The 20,252-nt window shown below is 44.4% G+C and overlaps 1 protein-coding gene across 1 annotated transcript in view; it reads left to right on the top strand.

The window, feature by feature from the left end:
• Nucleotides 1-180: 180 nt before the first annotated feature.
• The window catches only part of nfxl1 (nuclear transcription factor, X-box binding-like 1), a 24,717-nt gene continuing 4,645 nt past the window's right edge, over nt 181-20,252 (top strand). The window contains exons 1-17 of the mRNA XM_012817646.3: nt 181-1,291; nt 2,284-2,491; nt 3,377-3,562; nt 4,348-4,457; nt 4,656-4,786; nt 5,173-5,351; nt 5,718-5,879; nt 6,368-6,468; nt 6,905-7,019; nt 7,736-7,860; nt 8,229-8,351; nt 9,329-9,419; nt 11,852-11,972; nt 14,754-14,910; nt 15,204-15,295; nt 17,610-17,631; nt 18,698-18,835. Of these exons, the coding sequence (XP_012673100.2) occupies nt 1,247-1,291; nt 2,284-2,491; nt 3,377-3,562; nt 4,348-4,457; nt 4,656-4,786; nt 5,173-5,351; nt 5,718-5,879; nt 6,368-6,468; nt 6,905-7,019; nt 7,736-7,860; nt 8,229-8,351; nt 9,329-9,419; nt 11,852-11,972; nt 14,754-14,910; nt 15,204-15,295; nt 17,610-17,631; nt 18,698-18,835 (2,106 nt within the window). The 5' untranslated portion in view covers nt 181-1,246. The remainder of the gene's footprint in view (nt 1,292-2,283; nt 2,492-3,376; nt 3,563-4,347; nt 4,458-4,655; nt 4,787-5,172; nt 5,352-5,717; nt 5,880-6,367; nt 6,469-6,904; nt 7,020-7,735; nt 7,861-8,228; nt 8,352-9,328; nt 9,420-11,851; nt 11,973-14,753; nt 14,911-15,203; nt 15,296-17,609; nt 17,632-18,697; nt 18,836-20,252) is intronic.

Here is a 20,252-nt window from a genome sequence, read left to right as displayed (position 1 = left end):
GTTCAAAGTTAACATAAAGTTTTTTTTTTAAGTACTACAAAAAACAAAGTACACAACATTGCGGTAGATGCAGCAAAGTACTCTGGATTCTGGTGTTAAATTCCAAAAGCATTATCATTTTGATATCTTAGCTGTCCCAAAGTCGAGGCTTTCAAATGCATAGGTTCTTAGCTGTCCCAAAGTCGAGGCTTTCAAATGCATAGGTAACCTTTGCAAAGTGCTTTTGTACAAATATAATTTATCTTCACTGCTGCAGCTGTTGCTCTTTCACAGTGTACCATTCTCTCTTTTTTGTATTAAATGTGTGTTGTTAATTTGGACAGTCAGAAATTATAATTAATTAAACATGGGATATGTGGCAGAACCTGCTTAAACTGTCAAAAGCTCTAGTTTCAGAGAATGTGTAAGTTTACTCTGTTTGAGATTATTATTAAACCAGTTAATAAATGACCCATTTCCTACCTGTGGAGTTTTTGTCTACCAGAAATATAACACACAATCATGTTTGTTTGTTTTTTCTTTATGATGAACCACGTCACCTGGCTCATTTTGGAGAGAAATTAGAGATAATGGGAAAATCATTAAATCTAATAAAGTATTTTTTTTTTTTTTTTTACAGTGGACTGATAAATACTCTCGGTTTAATCCATGTCTGTGCAATGTGCTAAAGTCAGTGGGTTATCATAAATCCCTATGCAGAACCACTAGGGCGCGCTGTAGAACAAAGTGATCTTGAATCATAAACACCAACACTTGCCTGTCCCCTCTGGTCAGATACAAAGAATGCACACATCGTGTCTTATATCTTGACTATAAAAACACTTTAAGACTTTACTCCATCTGCTTAAATCGGACTTCTGATATGTCAGGTTTTCAGTATTTTATTTATTTTTCAGTAACGGTATATTTTTTTTTTTACAAATATTCCTGCCAACAATTCGATTTCTGTTTTACAACATGAATTTATTGAAGACTGCAGTAACTCGCAGTGGGGGGCTCAAACGCTGAAACAGGGTGCTCTATTCAAATATGTACAGCAGTGCAGAAGACCTGAAGAAGACTGAACTGCTGCTCATCTCTTTTTTTTAGTTCCAAGTTCACTGGTGACACGTTGCTAAAATAGTCCACATAAGGTGAGTGGGAGATGTAGTTTTTTGGTTCAAAACCTTGCCAGACATGTGCTTGACGACATGGAGTTACATATATTCATATACTGTTATTCCCAGTATGCACCTCAAACGGGACTATGTGCGCATGCCCAGTCCGTTCACGACAGTGGAGTGAAACTCTGGTAGGTTTTTCTTTTCTTCAATGAATTAATGTTAACAGTTAACCAACTATTATTTATAACTTCTTTGTTCATTACTGTACATGTGCAGTTATATATATGCTAACTTAATTTCGCTGCACAATAATTTTGCTATTTGCTATTAGCCTATGTTTAAAATATTTTTTGAATTCAGCTGAACCAGCAAACCAGGCAGCTAGATAGCTAGCCGTTAGCTCACAGCCTAGCTTCCTACTGTTAGCCAGATGTTACACAACAACAAATGAAGAGTCACAGATAGCTAGCGAAGTATTCGGTGAAGTTAACAGTGTCCAACTATGTGTATCTTGTCAGTGTAAAGTGGCCTGTACTAGAGATGTGGGACATTAATGCACTTAAGAACGTCCACTCAGACAGTGGTCCAGAAGTCCACTCAGACAACCGGTTGTCAGTTAGTGTGGTGGTCTTGCCAGATAATTTGTCTTAACGTCATCAAGTGTTTTCTACAGTGTTGAGTAGGTATGTTAGCTAGTAGGAAAGTTAATACAGAGTATCCTTTTTAAAATTGAAGATTTAGGGTTAGCCAAACCTATACACTTCAACGTTGAACTCTAGTGAGTGTGAGTTTGTATCTAGGCTAGTTGACACGTCATTCATACTCAAGGCATGATATTTAGGACCCCCTTGCTGTCACTGGTGTATTGCTCCCAAAGTTTTGAAACTGCGATTCCTGCTACAATTCTGCGCAATGTTAAGTTATGAACAAAATATAATTTCGATACTTATTTTCAGTGTGAGTTCTTTAGCATATTCTTCAGTGACTCACTTGCAATGAATCCTTATAGAAATATAATTCATGTTTGTTAGAGTCGTCGTGGTGTGTGTGTGGGTGGGTGGGAGTGTAAGTGGACCTGTGTTTAACTGTATTTACAAGACTGAGGAGACATTGCTCCCCCAACAATCCTCTATCCTCTTAATTAGCCTAATTCATCATTATGGGATGGGTTGCTCTATAGGGCATCGGCATGGATCCAGCCTGGCGTCGGCAGGGCCGAGGGCGTGGCAGAGGTCAGCCTCGCGGTCCGGCGGAGGCCAGTGATGTGACGCCGGCGCGACCCCAGAGTGATCCCCCCCCAGACTCAGGAGCGTGGGCTGGCAGGGGGAGAGGCGTCTCCACGGTTACCACGGCCCCAAAATCAGAGCACCCTACTACCCAAGCCAAAGGTGAGTGTCTCTCTCTCTCTCTCTCCCTTTCTCTGTTTGTGTGTGTGTGTTTATTCATGTAGGATTAGACTTTGTGACATTATTCTTGTATGTGTTGTAGTGGTGTTTTGATTAGGCCTGGATGATATGGCTATGCTGTCAATGTGCCTCTATACCTAATGGCTTGGTGGTTAGTTAAAAGCCTGACAAAAGACTTGTGCCTTCCATATTTACATTTGTGTTATGTCAATACTTCTGTTTGACATGAAAAATGTAACTTTGCAAAGATATGGGAGCCTTTTGCCTGGTAGGCTGGCTGCATAGTGAAATTTGAGTCTTAACACCCAATCTGAATATAGGCTTAATTGTGTTGCAAGCCCCTTGTTTGAGTACAGACTTATTTGTGCTACAATACTCTGATTCAGGCTCATACCTTTCAGCCTGCTGCCCTGCAGACACACCCCACCTACATGTCATACACTGCTAACCCATCTATCCATTTAGCAGATGCTTCAAATCCCAGCATGTCGTAATACAGTTCGACTGTGTATGTGTGCTCCTGGGTCTTTAACCCTGGGTACGAGGTGTATCTCTCTTTGATCAGCAGTCTGCCTTGCTAACCCCACTCAGGGATCACATGGACAGATTTCCTGCACAGAGGAAAACCTGAAGTGTTAGTGTTTAACCCCAGTTTGAGTTCCAGATTTGGGGGAGTTCCCAGGTTTTACTCGGCCAACCAAGAAACTACCCCCTGCTACTTTCTGACCTGCCTGGTGATCTCTCTCTCTCTCTCTCTCTCTCTCTCTCCACTCCTTCCATCTCTCTCTCATGCTGTTCCGTGTAGGTGTGGAGCTGTGAGAGGTGCTACTGTATCCTCCACATTACCATGTCTCTCTGTGTCCAAAGGTGTGTCCTCTCAGTCCAAGTTCGAGGAGATCAGGAAGTCCAACCAGGCTGCTGCGACACGGCTGGCAGAGAGCCAGTTCACTTCCTCCTCAGATGATGACGATGATGAAGATGATGGCGAAGGGCGTGTTGGAAAGCAGGGCAAAATACTGGAATCGACATTTACCACTTACACCAATCAAACAGGTGCACGGTGAACACAGATTTACACCCACAAGCATGTTCATGCAAATATGTGCACACACAAAAATATATGTTTAAGTGATACTAAGGCTTTGGACTCTTGTTAACAGATGACGCACAAAGTATTTCTTTCATTGAACTCACACCCACTCACTCCCTTTATCTTTAGTCAAGGGGGAATATGTAATAGAAAAATGAATGTTTTGAAAAAAAAATTAACCAGTTGTGGTGGCATTTAACAAACTTGCTGCAAATGAGGCTGGGAATCACTGGGCTCCTCTGGTTGCTGTTCAGTGATGTCTGTTAAATATTCCCATGAGTTTTGCACAAGGCTTTACAGTGTTCTCTGTGTGTGTGTGTGTGTTGTGTGTGTGTGTGTGTGTGTGTGTGTGTGTGTGTGTGTGTGTGTGCGTGTGCGTGTTTGTTTGGGGGAGCCAGAGGCCTTTAGGTTATTAGTGTGTGTATGTGTGTGTCTGTGTGTGTGTGCGCGTTGGTTTGTTTGTGTGTGTGTGTGTGCGTGCGTGCGTGTTTGTTTGTTTGGGGGAGGCAGAGGTCTTTAGGTAATTCGTGTGTGTTTGTGTTCTGCAGCCCTGAGACCGCTCTTTTACACCTTAAAAGGAAAACACACACACACACACACACAGACACACACACACACATGTGAAAGGAAAGGAAATGGCTGCTGCTGCAGGGGTGTAGAGTAGAAGACAGATGTGACAGATTTTGCAATGACTGAATTGTGTGAATTAATCAATTTTGTGTGTGTGTGTGTGTGTGTGTGTGTATAGGGGGAGATGCAACTGACCTGGAGCGCACCAGGCAGTACCTGAATGAAGCCTTTCAGTCTGGAGCCATTGCTTGCCTAATCTGCATTGCCTCTGTCAAGAGAACTCAAGCTGTAAGACTCATGGCTGTACCAAACACACAAACACAAACAAGCCAAATGCATGGCTTGTGTGAAAACCAATCTCTTCCTTCCCCTCTTCATCCCTCTGTGTGTGTCTCTATCTCTCTCCCTCTCTCTCTCTCTCCCTCTCTCTCTCTCTCTCTCTCTCTCTCCACTCCTTCCATCTCTCTCTCATGCTGTTCCGTGTAGGTGTGGAGCTGTGAGAGGTGCTACTGTATCCTCCACATTACCTGCATCCAGAAGTGGGCGAAGGACTCCGTCTTCCTGGTGTCCTCCATCACCGATGAAGACTTTGGAAAGAAGGCGCACCCGTGGCCATGGTGAGGGCTCGTCCAATCGCGTCCGCAGCTCACCCGTTCTTTAATCAGATCTCTACGTGTAACCTGAGATTCAGAGTATGAACTGTGGAAAGCGATGTGAACATCTTTCTCTCCCTCTCTTGTAATCTCTTACCATCCCTCCATCTATCTCGCTCTCTCTCTCTCACACACATCTCTCTCCCTCTTCTCTTTTCCATGTCATTTTCTCCTCTCTTTTTTTTTTTTAAATCATCCACCAACTCCATGTTTGAAACTCTCTCTCTGTCCCCTCTTCTCTCCATCCTTTGCTCTTCCTTTATCTGCACCTAACTCCCTCTTTCCCTCCCCACCTAACTCCCTCTTTCCCTCCCCTCCTATCTGTCTGCCCCCCCCCCCCCCCCCCCCAGTCCTAAGTGTCGTCATGAGTACCAGCCCCAGCAGACCCCCACCCGCTATGTCTGCTACTGCGGGAAGCTGGCCGACCCGCCCCTCGACCCCTGGCTACTACCACACTCCTGCGGCCAGGTGTGTGAGCGCGAGTTCAAGCCGTCCTGTGGACACCACTGTCTGCTGCTGTGCCACCCAGGTACACACACACACACACACACACACACACACACACACACACACACATACGAAAACACTCACATACAGCTTGTGCATATACCAATTCTCACATACTCATACCCTCACACATGCAGAAATCTGTGTTTTTAGAAGTATCCACTTGTTCACACTAACAACACAAGTTCTGAACTTTTGTAATGTCATTGCAAAAACATTGTTCCCATTACATATTCACGTCACAGATCACTTCAGGGTCTGGAACTCCGCTTGCGTTTTGTCTGATGTGTTACGTATCTGTGCGTGTGTGCGTGTGTGCGTGTGTGCGTGTGTGCGTGTGTGTGTGTGTGTGTGTGTGTGTGTGTGTGTGTGTGTGTTTGTTTTTCAGGGCCCTGCCCCCCTTGTCCAAAGATGGTGACAGTGACGTGTGTGTGCGGCAAAGCAGCCCCCGTGCCCAGAAGGTGCCACGCCAAAGCCTGGCACTGCCAGCAGCGTTGTGGAAAACTCCTGCCCTGTGGAACACACACCTGCCAGAACTCCTGCCATGGAGGTAAATTGCTCACACACACACACACACACACACACACACACACACACACCTGCGAGAACACTCATTTACTCACTCATGCAGGTGTCCTCACATCAGTCAAGGCAGTGCAACAAACACTAATGCCAGAACTCATGGAGGCAATTTGCACACACACACACACACAAACACACACACACACACACATGTGCACGTATACACACACACAAACACACACACACACACACATGTGCACTTATACACACACACATGTGCACGTATACACACACACACACATGTGCACGTATGCACACCTGCCTAAACACTTGTCTGTTATAACACTTATTTACTCAGTCACACCCGTAACTATACATTAGTCAAATATGCCTCGGCAACACACAGCATGCAGGTTAATGGGAGACAAAGTTATACGGAACATTCAGACTGTTGTGTGTGTGTTTTTTTGTGTGGTGTGTATGAACTGACTCTGTGGGTGCTGGCACTCGCTGCAGGTGAGTGTAAACCGTGCCCGAGGGTGAGCGTGCAGCAGTGTGTCTGTGGTGGTCGACAGACGGAGCGCCCGTGTGCCAGTCCCCGCTGGCAGTGCGATCAGGTGACCTTTCACCTTCATTTCCCCACTCCTCATCTCTGTCCTCGTGAATATTAAAACTCATTGTGAATATTCATAAGATGCCTGTTGAAAGGTCTTCTGAGATTACTATCACCGGCAAATGCTAAGGTGCAAAAGGTTGCAGGTCTGAGTGTTTGTGTTTGTGTGTGTGTGTGTGTGTGTGTGTGTGTGTTCAGCTCAGCTCAGCTCAGTTGCTCTGTGTCAAATTAATACATTCATCAAATTTCTCAACACCTTTGTGTGTTTGAAACTTTGTGTATGTTTACGTTTGTTTTTGTCACATAGGTTGTGTGAGGCAATGCTAATATTTGCCTTCCCTGTGTGTGTGTGTGTGTGTGTGTGTGTGTGTGTGTGTGTGTGTGTGTGTGTGTGTGTGTGTGTGTGTGTGTGTGTTTGTGTGTGTGCGTGTCTGCTGCAGGAGTGTGGTGCTCCCTTGTCTTGCGGTAACCATGTGTGTGAGCGTGTGTGTCACACCAGTGCCTGTGGGGAGTGCCCACGCTCTGGAAACCGCTCCTGTCCTTGCGGCAAATCCAGTGAGTAAATATACACACACACACACACACACACACTCTCTCTCTCTCTGTTTTCTAGTTGGGCATATTTCTCATAGTTTTCTTGTAAGCTATTTGGGTTAATTGCAGCATTCTCTTAATCCAGTTGTGTCTAAATGATATAGTTGTAATCAAATTATAAACAAATCATCAGTTATGAACAAGTCCTATAATAAATGTAATTTGAGGAAAATAGTGGTAAGTAAGTAAGTAAATAAGTAGAAAAATTTAAACACAAACAGGACTTTTAAAACTGAAAAAAACTTTAAATAAAATGTGAAATGTCTCTGTCAAAGAATCTTCGTTTAGATGTCGCGTTATCACAAATTCCCAGTGTTTTCATCTGTGCTGTGTTGTACACCGATATATTAGGTAGTCATTGATGAATGGCCAATGTGGACATTAGCCTTGAATAAAGACTAGACGTGACACTTTTAATTTTAATCACCTTTTGATGCTCTCTGTATTGGCCATAGTCATTTGTCTTGTTACCGTGCAGCTGGATTTCCTTAAGCTATGATCAGGGGACATTTTCTGTACCGTTTTTGTGTACCTTTTTCTGTGTATCCTGACTTCAGCTGGCACCCAGTGACCCAATGTGTCTGTGTCTGTGTGTGTGTGTGTGTGTGTGTGTGTGTGTGTGTGTGTGTGTGTGTGTGTGTGTGTGTGTGTGTGTGTGTGTGTGTGTGTGTTCTTAGAATGTGTGTTGCCGTGCACGGCAGATGTGCCTACTTGCGGTGACACGTGTGAGAAGAGACTGGAGTGTGGCTTGCACACCTGTAGCATGCGCTGCCACAGAGGACCCTGTGAAACCTGCAGACAGGTAGAGACACACACACACACACACACACACACAGTCACACACACAAAATATATGCTCACACACGAGTGTACAATTGCAGTCACACACACTGATGTAGCAGACACACACACACATACAAAACCGTGAGTAGACTTGTACATAGAGCATATGCTTTTACATACAGGAGCACACAAATGCTATTACGCACATTGTGAATATCTATTCTGCAATATCTCTGCACTCACACACGCTCACACACACACACTCACTCAGTCACTCTCTCACACACATAAGCAAACACACACACACACACACACACACACACACACACACACACACACACATACACACACACACACTCTCACTGTCTGTCTGCCATGTCTGTGCAGGAGGTGGAGAAGCAGTGTCGCTGTGGGCGCTACAGTAAAGTGATGCCCTGTCACAAGGAGTACCTGTGTGATACCAAATGTCCAAAGAACAAGTCCTGCCAGCGACACCAGTGCAAGAGGAAGGTGAGTGTGTACACACACACACACACCTACATGCACTCATGCTGTACATCAACAGAAAGATGCTGTCTGAAAATATCCACACACACACACACACACACACACACACACACACACACACACACACACACACACAGTCATTCACTGGCAATGAATGGAAAAACATGAGCTGTAGAAATGATGAGTGTGTGACTGTACTCATGTGCGCTCCTGACTGTGTGTGTGTGTGTGTGTGTGTGTGTTTTACTGATGATTACTCACCGTGACTCTCTCCAAGACTAGATTATTCTGTTACCGTGGTTACCCTTCATTCTCTAGAGTACATTTGACATGCGTCTTCACAGAAAAGCATGAATTGTGTGGCGTGGTGTGTGTGTTTTCTCTTTACTTGTCAATGTAATTACTGTTTATTGTGCATAATAACTAAGGAGCCCCATGCCTTGTGGCATCTCTAAGGTCAGCACACACACACACACACACACACACACACACACACACACACACACACACACACACACACACACACAAGGCTTGACCGGAACAATCCACTGGACACTTCCACTATCTGAAGAGGGTGTGAAGACCGAGACAGAAAGTGACAGAGAATTCAAAGTGTGTGTGTGTGTTTGCTGCCCTAATAGGGACTTTTGTGTTGGTATGTGTGTGTGTGTGTGTGTGTGTGTGTGTGTGTGTGTGTGTGTGTGTGTGTGTGTGTGTGTGTGTGTGTTTTGTACTTCCCCAGAAAGTGTTCTTGACATTCCATTAGATCACACTTTGCTCAGATGTGTGTGTGGACGAGTCAAAGAAGGCTGACACACTCAAGTGGACGTGTGTATGTGGTCACTCTTTCACTCACTTTCTCTCACACACACAAACACACACACACACACACACACACGCCACTGTGACAACATTGTCCATCCCACGTTGTGTTGCATTAGTCCTCTCACCATCAAATCAATTGTATGTTTATATTTCAGTGTTGCCCGGGTAACTGCCCTCCTTGCGAACTGAGTTGTGTCCGATCGCTGGGCTGCCGGAACCACAAATGCCCTTCAGCCTGCCACCAGGGTAAGAAAGCACACACACACACACACACTCACAAACACTCAAAACAAACCATGAGTGTGGAGTGCTACTCACTCTTTTAACCGAACTGAATGAGCCCTTACTCGCTACACACACATGAATGGGACAGGCAGTAGGATGAGAAGAGAGACAACATTTGAGTGTGTGTGTGTGTGTGTGTGTGTGTGTGTGTGTCCGTGTGTGTGTGTGAGCAAATAATACTGTTTAGAGAAGCCAAGAAAGCACCGTTTTGCAGGTCATTCTAGATGCAAGAGTGACTGGCTGGGCTGGTTGTGTTGCGTATCCTGTTACACTCACACACATACACTCACACACATACACTCACACACATACACTCACACTCACACACATACACTCATGCCTGAGCAACCACACACACATACACTCACACACATACACTCACACTCACACACATACACTCATGCCTGAGCAACCACACACACATACACTCACACACATGCACTCACACACTCATGCCTGAGCAACCACACACACATACACATACTCACACTCTCACTCACACTCACACACATACACACACACTCATGCCTGAGCAACCACACACACATACTCACACTCACACGCATACACACACACTCATGCCTGAGCAACCACACACACACACTCACACTCACACTCACACACTCATGCCTGAGCAACCACACACACAGGCAAATAGCAGAACATTCACTGCTACATCCAGTGCTGCAACTATGCGCACGATCATTCAGACACACTTAAGACTTAATACGCATTAGTTAACAATACCATACATAATAAATAAAGTTAAGATTGTAATACACCAATGAAGACTATATGTATACTCAAAGACAACCTGCCTCCCACACACACTCACACACACTCACATGCACACACTCACATGCACACACACACACACACACACACACTCACACTCACACTCTTTTGCACACGCTAAACAGTGTCTCATGTTCCAGCACAGTAAGCTGCAGTAATTAAGAGACCAGGCCAGAGGTCAGAACAAGGAATGTGCAGTCCAGCTAAAGAGGAGTGTGTGTGTGTGTGTGTGTGTGTGTGTGTGTGTGTGTCAGCAATTAATTTTCTATAAGTTACCCTGCCGCATATCTTGAGAACGCTCACAGTGTCCCCCACATAGAATACTGTACATCCACTCCCCTACACTAACTTTCAGATGGGCTGATTTTCCCACACTGATGCACTGCCATCAAGGCAAACCCAGTGCAGAACTGTGTGTGTGTGTGTGTGTGTGTGTGTGCACATGAGTATGCATACTTTTGCTGTACATTTTTTGTAAGGCTGAAAGTATCCATGTTTATCCATACATCCGTCCAAATCTATAGAACATTTCTTTGTATGAAGATTGTGTCAGTCGTTGTATGTGTGTGTGTTCATAAAATGTCTTTCTTCTTGACACTTTGTGTATGTTTACGTTTGTTTTTGTCACATAGGTTGTGTGAGGCAATGCTAATATTTGCCTTTCCTGTGTGTGTTTGTGTATATGTTGATGAGTGTGTGGGTGTGCGTGCTTTCTCATAATAATCCTTCTGTCATTTTTTATTTGACTAATTTGTTTCCTTCCTATTTTTCCCGGTCCCAGGACCTTTGAGGAATTTCTGCCTGCTGTGGGCATGTGCGTGTCTGTGTGTCTGCGTGTTTGTGTGTGTCTGTGTCTGTGTCTGTGTCTGTGTGTGTGCGTGTCTGTGTGCGTGTGTGTGAGTGTCTGTGTATGTGCGTGTGCGTGTGTGTCTGTGTGTGTATGTGATTGTCTGAACCTGACTTCTGAGATTGATGTTATAGCCAGCATGGTGCCCCAGTGCCATACACTCCTCCATACTAGTCCCTGTGTGTGCGTGTATGTGGTGTTTATTTTTCACTGTGTATATTTGTTGCATAAACTATAAGATTCGGAGATAACATCACACAATATTAATGTGCTGACCTTTGGTGTGTTGTGTGAGTGTGTGCAATAGACAGAACGATTCTCAGTCGATTACTGCCAAAGGTTGTGTGTGTGTGTGTGTTATGTGACAGAGATAGCTGGTTGGTCTGAAAGGTTTTGAGTATAGGTCATCTCTCCCATCCTATGCTGCGGCTCTTTTTCTGCCCGGCTGTGTGTGTCTGTGTCTGTGTCTGTGTCTGACCAAGTGCTGGGTAAAGGAAATGCCAATGTGTGGGCAGAAGTTAACGACTCCAACAAACACACACAAAAGCTGTTTAAAGTATGGTGTGTGTGTGTTTGCGAATGTGCGCGCGTGTGTGTGTGTGTGGAGAGGGGTGCTGGACAGGGGAGGGCTATGGTTGTTATTGAGTTATGTGAAAAGCAGATGTCACCTGCATTATGAATGTAAGTGTATGATGTTTGTCGGGGTATGTAAACTAGTGTGTGTGTGTTTGTGTGTGTGTGTGTTTTACAGGCAGCTGCTACCCATGCCCTGAGGTGGTCCAGGTGAAATGTACGTGTGGCTCCACCTCCTTGTCTGTGCCTTGCGGGAGAGAGAGAACTACCAAACCCCCACGCTGCAAAGAACTATGCAGGTACACACACACACACACACACACACAGACACTCACATACAATCTCCATCCTCAAACCCTTGGACACACACAGTGTAAATTAGGGCTGAACGATTAATTGCATTTGCGATAAAATCGCGATATGATAAAACGCGATTTTCTAACCGCAACGTGCGCGATTACAACGTGGTCTTTTTTCTTAAGATGGTAAATTAAGCACACAGTGTTTAAAAAGTGCATGCCTTGTGTTTATACTTACAATGACTTTGTTTAAATTACTTAAATGCATAGTGGCAAAGCCACCGATTTGTTGTTCTTGTTTCAGCAGTTAAAGCAGTTAAATAAAAATGTAAAATGTGGGAAAGAATATTTTACACTAAATGTATCTAATATTGTGTCGGTCACATTTAAATCATTACGTTTTGTTTTTGAAAAAAAAGAGGATCAAATAAAAATATCTCATATTAAATCGCAATATTGGGGGGAGGGAATCGCAATTAGATTATTTTTCCAAATCGTTCAGCCCTAGTGTAAATGGGCCTCATTCTCGAACGCAGTTAAGAAGAATTTAAGAAGGAATGTCTTCTGAATTAGATTTAGGAAAACATTTGGCATTCATGAAAGTTTTCTCATCTGGGATTTGTTCTGAACTTCAGAAGACTTTCCGAACTCGAAATAGCAGTCGTAACTCGGCCAGAGTTTTCTCAAATGCGATTCCTTAAAAAAAACACAAGATGGCCCCGTGGGAAAAGAAAACTCTCCGTGTTAGAAGTGTTAATGGATTTGTGAGAAATCGTTGGTGATTGTGTTCACATCAACTCTACAGACATCTTTGGAATAAAATAATTATAATAATAATAATTACGAGAATATTTGTATCATTAACAATTACGTTTCACATGTATAGTCATGATTCTACGAGGCACCGTAATGTCATAAAAATAAATAAAAGGACTACATCAGAATGCTGCGCTCGTCTAGTGAGCGTCGTTTGGCACTGCCATCTGTGCAAGTAGCCTACGGCAATCCAGAATTTTCATTTTCAAACTGCCTATCTAGCACTACCAGAGCAGGGGGTCCCTCTCTACCTTTAAGAGGCTTTTGAAGACCCAACTCTTCAGAGAGCACCTCCCTTCCTAACTGGCACTTCTGCTTAACTTGCACTTAGTGCTTAACTTGCACTTACAGCAGTTACATTCCTGCACCTCGTTTTTATTTTCTATTTCGTTTTTCTATTTCTTATGTAAAGTAGTATTTATTGTTACACTAGGTCTCTATTGCTCGTAGCTTGACTGTTCTCTCCCTTGTACGTCGCTTTGGACAAAAGCGTCTGCTAAATGACTAAATGTAAATGTGAATGTACACGAACACTGCAAATGTGAGTTTAGTGCTTATTTATTTATTCACTTAATCACGTTGATATGACTATAGTGGAATATAATGGACACATCTACATCCTGCAATGGTCCACCTCTGCAACGTTGAAGTTAGATCTGCGTTTACTCGACGGTGCTCAGCCTCGCTTTCCGCTTTGACATGACTCGTTTACGAGTTGCTTTCGTGTAGATTCGGTCGATTCCGACTGCACACGTCACTACGGTTGCTTGCCCTTATAAGGAGCTGGCGGGGCGTGTATGTATGCAAATTCAGGAGCACGAGAACGCGCTTTCAATTTAAGAAAACTCTTCCGGTGGAGCACAGCTCAGAACACTTCTGCTGCGTGGGAACACATTTTCAAGCGTTCATGAATTTGTCGGATGTCTTTTTCTTACGTTGTTTTTCCGAAGCCCGTAAGAAACTTTTCAGAAGAAACTTCAGAAAATGTTCGAGAATGAGGCCCATTGTTCTTATCCTATGGATGCTCTTAAAATGCCTAAAGAAAGTATAAAACTGAATTCGGTTGTGAAATGAAAATGAAAACGCTGAGCATTCCACACAGAGCCTCTGACACGGGAGGATTCCAGGGGGACAGTGTGTTTACCACAATCTAGAACGGAGCTCATGGCAAGAGCTATTAGAGATGTGACCCAACCCAGAACCTGGTTTTCATCCCAAACGTGTGTTTCCCGGTGAGGTGCATGCAGTCGTCCTGAGAATATGCGTTAGTCTATGTGCGAAGATGGATGAACCTAATGCGGAACCAAATGTCCCGCGCAAGCACGACACATTATACTGCTTAATACACTACAGGCTGCACCTACTACTTCAGGGGGGGACTAAAGGACACTAGCGGGAACACACTGTGACTTGTGACTGAGGGTTTATTTTGTTGCTTTTTTTTCTCAATGTATCAAACCGTGGTGTCCAAAGCCTGGTGTGAACCGCACCGTGACTTCTCCCCGATTGAGAACAGAATGTCTTCTGTGTGCCATTACACCCCTATTGACCACGCCTGGCCAGTAGCACACTCTTCTCCACCCATTCTTTTTGGCAGTGAACCCTGCAATTGACCAGGGTAGCCTAGCAACCAGCTCCTCAAACACTGTGAGGGGGGGTTGTCCAAATGTTTTGAAAAAGTCTTAAAATGTTGTAGTGTTTCGTTTAATCATCATGAAAGGACACAAACACACACACCACACACACACACACTCACACATATACTCACACTGCTGTCTCTGTGTCTCTTACCGCCCCTGTCCCCCTTTCTCACCCCTTTACCTACTCACACACACGCACACACAGACACACACATACACACACACTGCTCTCTCTGTCTCTTTCTGTCCCTGCCTCTCTCTCCCTTATTCCCTCACACACCCACCGCCACACTCTGTCTGACCCGTGTGTGTCTCTTCCCCTAAGAGCGCGGCCCACCTGCCACCATGCCTCGCGGGTGCCCCACAGGTGCCACATTGAAGAGTGCCCCCCCTGCAGGCAGCCCTGCAAACTGCCCCTGCCTGCTTGTCCTCACCACTGCCCTCAGTCCTGCCACGACCAGGTCATGGTGAAGAGCAGCAGGGTGAGTGTGTACACACACACACACACACACACACACACACACACACACACGTACAAATATACATAACAAACACACACACACACACACACACATACATATATACATAAAACACACACACATATACAGTAAACACACACATATATACATAAACACACACACACACATAAACACACACACACACACACACACACACATACAGATATACATAAAACACACACACCCACATACATATATACATAAACACACACGTATATACATAAACTGTGTGTGTATGTGTTGCTTGTGCATTGCAGGCACCACTTGCTGGACCATGGGAAAAAGCTTCTATACCAGAATTTGTGTGTAAAGCTTTGCCTTGTCCGCCCTGTCAAGTGCCCATACCAACGTGAGTATGCAATATGCGCACGCACACACAGACAGACAGACATGCAGACAGACATGCTGACAGACAGACAGACAGACACATGTTTGATTAAACGAGTGCATAGACTAACATGTATGGTGTATGAATGACATCGTTAATGATATTCCCATATCAAACTTTACATATAGAAAGTAACTTCATGGTTTAAAAATGGTAAAATGCATGAAAGGACATTTTATAGTAATAAGTGCTGTCAAAACAATCTTGCGATTAATTTGAAATATTTAAAGGAGCTATTTGTAGTCCGGACGCCAAGTGTTTACAATCGGTACTGCATTCCAGTCTCCCCCCTCCCCCTCCTCCTCTGCATCTCTCTTAAAATCCTTCCGGGCTCTTAACTGCTTCCATCTTTCAAGTGCATCTCCAATATTTAACCGCATCTCTGGTCACACAACTTTTTATAAGAATGCCCAAGCTTTTTGGGTTGGGTAGAATCAAACATCATCTCTGTTGGTCCAGAGTGTTTGCTTACTTCCATGGCGATCACACGCTGTGTTCACGCTCTTATCTGGCAACCCAGGGTGTCAAAATGGTTCTGGAGAAATAGGCAAAGGGGGGAATCACACAGGCCAAAACACAAACAGACATTCCATTTTGATGGCCTAGGTTTTATTGGAAATCTATAGTTCACAGGAGAGAATCTGTGTTCAAAGTTACATTTTAATATCCATTATTACAAGCTTCAGTCTTAAGCAGCAAATCGTGCAATTAACATTTTTGTTTGTTTTTGAATCAGTTGACAACACCAATAGTAATGTATGTGAAAATGTATTTCATCAAGATGGTGACCCAACTAACCTACGTTATGTGATGCCAAGTGTCTTGTTGAAAGCAGATTAGCAGAATATGAAATCATTGTTTTAACAGTCCTCTGAAGAGTAGAGCATGCTGTGCTTCAATAATGACCTTTCAAGGTCATGTCTCTAAAGTGCTCTCCTATAGAAAATGACCTCCCGCAACGGTCATTCCGCGACACAATTCCGCGAGGTGTGCGTGGCTGGTAATACATCTATGAAATGTAATGAAAATTATATATTTTGCTGTGAAATAATGAAGGAAGCAATACTTCCGATTATTTCCCAAACCCTCGAGAGCTGTTACCATGGAGATTTAACGTTACTTTCCGTTTGAAGATAAGGTAGCAGCTAGTGTTGCAGAATGGATGACTTGAAATTGGACGACTTTTAAATTAATATATGAAATTGAACAACGTAAACACCTATACGACCACAATAAAGGATAGCAAAATACATATTGGTTCAGCTTGAACAGTGTAGCCTGTTAAATAAAAAATCCGCCCTGTGAACGTTCTATGTCCGCAAGGCATCTGCGTCCGCACTCGGTGTAGCCCTTCCGTTACAGAGTGTTCCCGAACGGAACCTTATAAGCTTAACAGCATTGACCTCTCTCCATATAACAGATAGTGAAAGATCATTTTGTTTTCCCTCAAATGGACTAGTTAGTTTTGTAACTAACTGAATTCAAGTGCTCTGTCCTGGGGTCCGCTGCCTTGTCTAAAGTATGCTGTTATTATTGACAACTGCATAGCGAGGCTGTCACTGGTGTAGGTGTTAGTCGGCTTAACACATCAGCACGTCTCGGTGACAGAAGCCCATTGAAGTGGCCACAGATAGTGAATACACTTTGCTGTACTTCTTTAATTCACAAGGTGAATTGGATTCAGTAGGTTGGTTTGTACACACACACTGTTTTTATTTCTCTCTCTGTATCTCTCTAGATCGCATTTAGACATATAGAGGTCCTATTCTGTATCTAATGAGGGGTTTAAAAATACCGATTATCTGGCGTTTAAGATCTCCGTGTGTTTGTTTGTGTTCCCTCCTCTCTGAACCTTTCCCGTGACACATTCTCTGGGAAAATGTATGTGGCCTCTCACTCAAAACATGTGATGTCAGATGTTCGGCTGATTTCTGTGTGTGTGTGTGTGTGTGTGTGTGTGCACGTGTGTGTGTGCACGTGTGTGTGCACAAGAGCTTTTTGTTTGTTGTCATGGTATGTGTCTGATCCAAAGAAGACATCTCAACAGTGATAAACCCACACGCTTTCGTCACCATCCAGCCTTTGAGCTGTAAACACTCGCTGCCTCTCTCTCTCTCTCTCTCTCTCTCTCTCTCTGTGTTGCTGTCATACCTCTGCGATGTCCAAGTTAAACTCTCATAATGCCAATAGCCTGCAGTGAAGTGTTGTGTAGATGTGTGTGGTATATCTGTGTGTGTAAGAGGGCTGAAACTCATCTGATGATTGTTCTTCACAGGGCCTGTCTTGGGGAACATGAGGCAAGTCTAACACACACACACCACATAAACACACACACACACACACACACTCACACTCACACACACACACACACACACACTCACACTCACACTCACACTCACACTCACACACACACACAAACACTCTCCTATCATCAGGCCATGCACTCTCAGGCACATACACACACAAACCCATAGATAAGCATGTGGCAGTGTGATAAGCTAAAGGTTACAGAAGAGGAGCAGCCATACTCTCATCACTTCATTCAGTTCACCTGTGCTCAAATGTCAACACACGCTCAGACACACACACACACACACACACACACACACACACACACCAATTTCACCTATGGAACTACTGTGGACAGCAGCTCCACTTACTTACACACACAAACACACATACACGGCCCTCTCTCTCTCTCTCTCTATTTTTCTCTCTCTCTCTCTTTCTCCCTCTCTCTCTAGCACACACACACACACACATGCAGATATCACCTATGGGAAAGTCTTCCCAAACTCATTGAAGTGTTCTAGGTTTCCATGGTGATGTGTGTGTTTTCCGTAATAGCAGACTGATCAAAGCCAACTGGGAGGCTCTGTCTCCAGGCACACATAAACACTCACACAAACTTTCTGTCTCTCTCACTCGGTCTCGCTCACACAAACACACACACACACACACATACACACTATTGCACACCTGCATATTCATACATCCACTCTTATGTTCTTTAGTTTCTGTGTTCTAAAGTCCATATGCACACATTTATTTAAACATAAACACACACACACTCAGATTGTGTATTCAAGTCTATATGCACACATGTATTTAAACACACACACACACACACACACACCTACACTCAGATTGTCACATTCATCACATTGCTCTGACATCACTTTGCTCTGTTGATGTGTGCATGTTTGTGTATGTTCATTTTCGTGTGTGTGCATGTGTGTGTTGGGTTTCGTGTGTGTATGTGTTGGGTTGTGTGTGTGTGTGTGTGTTGATATATGATGTATATGTGCGGTTGTGTTTCATTGGTTTAGTGTGTGTGTGTGTGTGTGTGTGTGTGTGTCTTAGGTCAGTCCAGTGGCGTGTCATGTGAAGGGGCCGTTCTCATGCGGCCGTCCCTGCGGGCGACACCTGGCCTGCGGTAACCACAGCTGCACTCTGGCGTGCCACCGGGTCACACACACTAGGCCTGGGGACAAAACACAGGTACGCACACGCACACACACACACACACACACACACACACACACACATATACACACACACACACACACAAATTAAAGCCAATACACCCACACACGCATCCAAACCGTGTGCGGCACTTTCACCTCACACACTTACTCACACACACACGCTCACACATGCATCTTGCACCTCTTGGATACACGCACATGCCACTCAAACCATATGACGCATATGCACATATACACACCTACTGCACACCTCAGTTTCACACACATATAAAATGTTTTCAAGTATTAGCTTGGCGGTTTGGGGAGGAGAGAAAGAGGTGTGTATATGTGTGTGTGCCTGTATGTACAAGAAAGAGAAGGTATACTGTACCTTTAAGTAAAATGAAGAGGTGATTGTGTACGTTTTGCTCTCTCCATCTCTCAAAAGGGAGAGAGCAAGGTGTGTGCGTGCTTGTGTGTTTGTCTGTCTGTGTGTATCTCAAAAGGGAGAAAGCAAGGTGCATTTATGTATGTTTTGTGCACAAAAGACAGAGACAGACAGACAGAGAGGGTAGTGTTTGTGTGTGTGTGTGTGTGTGTGTGTGTGTGTGTGTGTGTGTGTGTGTGTGTGTGTTCGAGAGAGCTGTATTAGCCTGCTGGTTGCGTAAGCGAGGTTTCCGATTGGCCAGTGGAAAAAGTGGCACTGTATTTCAGGCTTGTTTAGAATGCTGCATCATGGGATAGCAGGACTGGATGGTGTCCGTGTGTGTGTGCCCGTGTGTGTGCCCGTGTGTGTGTCCGTGTCCGTGTGTGTGCCCGTGTGTGTGTGTGTAAATGAGGGCATACCACAGAGTTGGTGAGGAGAGAAGTTTAAGAAGTATGGCAAAAGTAGGTCTGTATGCCTGTGCGTGTTCGAGAGTGTGTCTGTTAGAGTTAGTGTGTGTGTGTGTGTGTGTGTACACAAGCAGGAGAAAGTGGGGGTCGACTCCTCCTAACCAGCTCCCATTACAGTCGCCTCAGATCAGGTGTGTGTGTGTGTGTGTGTGTGTGTGTCTGTGTGTGTGTCTGTGTGTGTGTGTGTGTGTGTGTCTGTGTGTGTGTCTGTGTGTGTCTGTCTGTCTGTCTGTCTGTCTGTCTGTCTGTCTGTCTGTCTGTCGGGGCATGGAAAGAGCCGTGTGTATTTTATCCTTAACTGGATCCTCAGCTCTCCAGAGAGAGTGTGTGTGGATAGGCTGTCACTTCCTAACGAGCATTCCACACACTCGTGGCTGCTGACGGAAGAAGGGCAGGAAAGTTCTACCTCTAGAATTAGAACTCCTCACCTTGACAATTCATTAATCTGACATCATAATCAAAAGGTTGCTGCGCTGAAATCTCTTTTAACACATTTCTCTTTAACACTTACCTACTCTCTTCCCTCTCTCTCTCTCTCACTCACACACACACACACA

The sequence above is a fragment of the Clupea harengus genome, chromosome 18 (genome assembly GCF_900700415.2).
Source record: "Clupea harengus chromosome 18, Ch_v2.0.2, whole genome shotgun sequence".
NCBI lineage: Eukaryota > Metazoa > Chordata > Actinopteri > Clupeiformes > Clupeidae > Clupea > Clupea harengus.
Note: the sequence above shows the minus strand (reverse complement) of the source record. Positions and strands in the feature narration are given on the sequence as shown.